Source organism: Microtus ochrogaster, unplaced genomic scaffold (genome assembly GCF_000317375.1).
Source record: "Microtus ochrogaster isolate Prairie Vole_2 unplaced genomic scaffold, MicOch1.0 UNK1, whole genome shotgun sequence".
Taxonomy (NCBI): Eukaryota; Metazoa; Chordata; class Mammalia; order Rodentia; family Cricetidae; genus Microtus; species Microtus ochrogaster.
Window position 1 is genome coordinate 38,082,483 of NW_004949099.1, and position 3,311 is coordinate 38,085,793.

General features: G+C 52.7%; 2 protein-coding genes across 2 annotated transcripts in view; one reads left to right on the plus strand and one right to left on the minus strand.

The window, feature by feature from the left end:
* The window catches only part of Ncapd2 (non-SMC condensin I complex subunit D2), a 25,472-nt gene extending 24,831 nt beyond the window's left edge, over positions 1–641 (minus strand). Inside the window, exon 1 of the mRNA XM_005365242.3 lies at positions 437–641. The gene's annotated coding sequence lies outside the window, so the exon portion shown is untranslated. The remainder of the gene's footprint in view (positions 1–436) is intronic.
* Positions 642–863: 222 nt separating this feature from the next.
* Mrpl51 (mitochondrial ribosomal protein L51) lies at positions 864–2,873 on the plus strand. Its single transcript, XM_005365243.3, has 3 exons — positions 864–1,426; positions 1,517–1,627; positions 2,176–2,873. Exons 1-3 carry the CDS (start codon positions 1,348–1,350, stop codon positions 2,370–2,372), a joined length of 387 nt encoding a protein of 128 aa, XP_005365300.1. The 5' UTR covers positions 864–1,347; the 3' UTR covers positions 2,373–2,873.
* Positions 2,874–3,311: the final 438 nt, after the last annotated feature.

The window sequence follows — 3,311 nt, forward strand, 5'->3', positions numbered from 1 at the left end:
GCCTTTAATCCCAGCACTCGGGAGGCAGAGGCAGGCGGATCTCTGTGAGTTCGAGACCAGCCTGGTCTACAGAGCTAGTTCCAGGGTAAGCTCAAAAGCCACAGAGAAACCCTGTCTCGAAAAAGAAAAAAAAAAAAATTTAAACGATCCTTACGGCCCGGGGTTCCTGGATGCAGGGTGAGAGAACATTAGCGTTTACTTATTCTGTAGTCTCCAATCTTGGCCGCTCGGGGTGCATAATGAAACAACTAAATTGACAGATTGAGTGAGTAGCAAGGTTATGCGATCTGCCCACATCACACGTTCCGTTTCTGATCTATCACTCACTGCTACTTTGGATTTCAAGGGCATCCCTACCAGTCGTCGCTGCCGACTGCACACAGGCCTGATTTTCTCAGCCCTTCACTTCCCGCTTCCTACCCCTACCATACTTCACCTGGGCACTTGGACACCGCTCACCCGCCGCTTCTTCGACTGGGATCGACCCCGCTGAAAAGGAAGGAAGAAAACACCAGCGGACCATCCGCGCCAAACAGCTAGATGGTTTTCAAGCTTGCGGAGAAACCAGCCAATCCTCGGCAGGCTGGGACGGAAATCCGCCTCGGAGTCAGGAGTCGCGCTCGCAGAGCCCGCGAATCGGAGTTCAAACTTCAACGGCTGCCAGGAGGCGGAGCGTGACGCGGCTGGAGAGGCCGACCAATCATAGCGCCGGAAGGCCGGGAGAGGCCGGCCAATCACAGCACCGGAGGCGGGGCAAGAGGGCCGGGGGCGTGACCCCAGGGTCTGCGCTTTCTCCGGTTCCTCCACGGTGCCCCGTCCCCGGAATGGCGACCCGGATATCCCTCCGGGAGGCCCCGGACCTCAAATCCCTGCCCTCTAAACTGCTAGAGTATACTGTCTCAGCAAAACCGTGTGGCGAGGTGCAAGGGGATCTTGTCGCGGCGCCGGGCTCCCATCCTCCACCTTCCTCACAGTGGAGGACGCCCAGGGAAACAGGAGAGGGTTTATTTGCACGGACATGGAGTTCCGGGTTGGAGATGTCCTACCCTGCGACAAGAAATGTGCCGCAGCCCTAAAAACCTCCCCTGGCTAAACCGGAAGTGTCTGAGCTAGGCGCGCAAGCTAGGCCGGAACTTGGAGGGCGGAGATTGTGGCTGGGGCGGTGCGAGCCGAGGGGCGGCCGCTCCCAAAGCTAGCTGGGTAAAGCCCAAGATGGCGTCTCCTGCTGTCAGTCCCGCGTGAGCCCCGGCTGAGACTGTGTCCTTTACCTGGTCTTTGAAATCTACACCTGGTCCCCATTTTTCTGGCTACTGCGGGGCTCTGTCGAGGTAGACGGGCGCTAGAGTAATGGCAGGGAGTCTCCCTTGGGTGGCAAGTAGGAGCCTGTGGGGCTGGATGCCCTTGGTGTGCAGAAGCTTCTCTCTAGGTAAGTGGCTAAGGTACAGATAAGACAGGCGCCTCGCGAACTGCTTGTTGATAGGCGGTGTTGATTCTTTCTTCTCCCTTCCATTCCTAGGTGTACCGCTGTTGACCCGTGTGAGGCTTACGCTGCCGCCCCCGAGAGTGGTTGACCGCTGGAACGAGAAGAGGGCTCTGTTTGGTGTCTACGACAACATCGGGATCCTGGGTAGGACTTGATTGCTAATTTCAGAAGGACTGGTAGGCTGCATTGACTACTTTGTTTTTATTTGCTTGGAGAATAGTAGTGTGCTCAGGGCGGGCTTGGTGGCACAAGCTGGTGGCACTAAGGCAGACAAGACCAGTCTAAGTTACAGAGAATTGTGTGATGTTGAGACGGACTAACACACTTGTGCGTTATTCTGAGTGCCCAGAGCTGGATGGTAGTGTCAGTATCTGAATGCCAAGCATTCTGGCGCGCGCTTGCCTGTTTTACTGTACGTGTGCCATGTGTTATTCAAGCAAGGCCAGCAGGTACAGGATGTCAGGCTCCCTAGAGCTGGCCTTGCACACAGTTGTGAACCTCTAGATGTGTGTGCTGGGTCCCGGGCTCTTTGCAGGAACAAGTGTTCTTGGGCCCCGAAGACTGTTCTTAGTAGCATTACGGGCGTGCCTGGTCTGTAAGCTCTGCTCAGGGAGCTGCAGCCATGGGGTGGAGGCTTAGCTGGCCTAGGCTGCCTTCCCTTCTCTGCAAGCTAACATTCTCTCGCATTACAGGGAACTTCGAAAAGCACCCGAAGGAACTGATCAAGGGCCCGGTATGGCTTCGAGGCTGGAGAGGAAATGAATTGCAGCGCTGTATCCGAAAGAAGAAAATGGTTGGAAGCAGAATGTTCGCCGAGGACCTGCACAACCTCAACAAACGGATCCGCTATCTCTACAAACACTTTAACCGGCATGGGAAGTACCGCTAGAACAGAGAACTGGGGACTCGAGAAGAGATGCGCTTGTCACCCTGGAGAAGGGGAACAGGACCTATCCCTGCGAGGAAACGCAGTGTGCTTTCTCTGATAAAATGGGCCGTCTTTGGGATGGGATATGCACTCTGTGTGTTCCCTCAGTGCTACTTCTGCGCACTCCTGCAGACTCAAGTTTCTCATCCCTGAGTCGTAGGCTCTTCTGTTAAGATCTTATTTACAACCCAATCATACTTTCCGTCTTAGAAGTACGACAATTAGAATCGTTATTGTTGGCTCTTTCTGACCTTGGCTTTTTTTTTTTTTTTTTAATGTAATCTTAAAGACAAAACCCAGGAACGTTGTCATTCTAGAGAAATGCTCTGCCACTGAGCTCCCCGGCCCCTTGGAAGTGCAATGATGCTGTTGTCTCTAAAGAGTGTGACACCAAAATGAAGTGGGAAAGTGAAATTACACTTGTACTGCACTCATCAAAATAAATGAGGTTAACTTCTCTGAGTAGAGAAGTATTTCAGAGGATGACCTTTAACCACATCCAGTTTTGTTTGTTTTTTTTCAAGATAGGCCTTCTCTGTGTAACCCTGACTGTCCTGAATTTGCTCTATACACCAGGCTGGCCTCAAACTCACAGAGATCCGCCTGCTTCTACCTCCTGAGTGCTGGGATTAAAGGTGTGCGCCACCAGCACCTGGTGAACCACATCCAGTTTTATGGCGTGTTAAAGATCATACTAGGATTTCCTATGTGCTAGGCAAGCACTCCTCCAACTGAGTACCTCTTCCTTACTTAAAAAAAAAAAAAATGTGTGTGTAGTGGGGGGAACGGAATGGACAGGGTTTCTCTAATTCTGACCTGGAACTCACTATATAGACCAGGCTGGCCTCTGACTCTGCCTCTGTCTTCTGAGTGCTGAGATAGATGTATGTGCCTCCACGC

What these genes read in the sequence shown, in the direction of transcription:
- Mrpl51 (XM_005365243.3), top strand. Translation starts at nt 1,348, where the DNA reads ATGGCAGGGAGTCTCCCTTGGGTGGCAAGTAGGAGCCTGTGGGGCTGG. An exon ending in GTGCAGAAGCTTCTCTCTAG is followed by an intron (nt 1,427 to 1,516) that starts GTAAGTGGCTAA and finishes TTCCATTCCTAG; the next exon opens with GTGTACCGCTGTTGACCCGT. An exon ending in CGACAACATCGGGATCCTGG is followed by an intron (nt 1,628 to 2,175) that starts GTAGGACTTGAT and finishes CTCGCATTACAG; the next exon opens with GGAACTTCGAAAAGCACCCG.